This window comes from Orycteropus afer, unplaced genomic scaffold (assembly GCF_000298275.1).
Source record: "Orycteropus afer afer isolate SDZICR_OR568_19922 unplaced genomic scaffold, OryAfe1.0 scaffold00006, whole genome shotgun sequence".
Taxonomy (NCBI): Eukaryota; Metazoa; Chordata; class Mammalia; order Tubulidentata; family Orycteropodidae; genus Orycteropus; species Orycteropus afer.
Genome location: NW_006921593.1, coordinates 24,867,899 through 24,868,943, shown reverse-complemented (window position 1 = coordinate 24,868,943; position 1,045 = coordinate 24,867,899). Strand labels below are relative to the sequence as shown.

At 64.5% G+C, this 1,045-nt stretch overlaps 1 protein-coding gene across 1 annotated transcript; it reads right to left on the bottom strand.

Moving 5' to 3' along the window:
• Positions 1-438: 438 nt before the first annotated feature.
• On the bottom strand, positions 439-1,017 carry ARL4C (ADP ribosylation factor like GTPase 4C). The gene has a single exon (XM_007941681.2). It carries the CDS (start codon positions 1,015-1,017, stop codon positions 439-441), a length of 579 nt encoding a protein of 192 aa, XP_007939872.1.
• Between the last annotated feature and the right edge of the window lie 28 nt (positions 1,018-1,045).

The window sequence follows — 1,045 nt, the reverse complement described above, 5'->3', positions numbered from 1 at the left end:
GTACAATCCCCCACGTGGGGGCGGGGCGGCCTGAACTTCTGGCCCTGCGGGGGGGTCGGCGGCTGTCGCTTTTGTCTCTGGCTTCTGAGCCTGAGGTGGCAGGGGCAAGCAGCAGGGCCCGAGCTCCATTCCCCACCGGGGTCCCCGCCGTTCCTGCCGCGGGCTCCCGCACCCCATCGGAAGCTCTGGCCTTCAGACAAAAGGTCCCCAGGGCTGGTAGTGGGGGTAGGCCTGCGCGTCAGCCTTCAGGGCCGGGCTAGAGCCACCAGTGCTGCCTCTAGGTGCAGAGATCCCGTTTGGAAAATTGGAAGCATCGCTTTGGTTCGCTGTCTTTGTTCGCGGGCGCGGGTTCTCGGCTCCCCCCCTCCCCAACGCATCCATTCATTCATTCCTGACTCACTGGCTCCCCCCTCGCTCCCGGGAGCCGCCGTGGGCGCTTTACCGCTTCTTCTTCTGCTTGAGGGACTTCCGGCGTTTCAGGATCATCTCGTAGAGCTTGTCCATGCCCTCGGTGAGGCCCTCACCGATGATGGCGCACGCCGGCTGGACGTGGTAGGTGGTGGCCGGGATGAGCTCGTGCAGCGCCAACTGCTTCTCGATCTCCGCCACCGGCAGCGACTTGGGCAGGTCCTGCTTGTTGGCGATGACCAGCAGGGGCGTGCCCTGGTTCTCAGCGAACTTGGTCACCTTGTGCAGCTCCGTCTTGGCCTCCTCCAGCCGGTCCACGTCCACCGAGTCCACCACGTAGATGATGCCGTCCGTGCAGCGGCTGTAGGACTTCCACAGCGGCCGCAGCTTCTCCTGGCCGCCCACGTCCCAGAAGTGGCAGCTGATGCCCTTGGCCGTGCCGTTGCTTAGCTTGATCTTCTCGGTGTTGAAGCCGATGGTGGGCACCGTGTTCACGAACTCGTTGAACTTGAGCCGGTACAGCACCGTGGTCTTGCCGGCCGAGTCCAAGCCCAGCATGACGATGTGCAGGGACTGGAAGGCCGAGATGTTGGAGGAGATGTTGCCCATGGCTCTTGGCTGCGGCGCCGGCCACTGC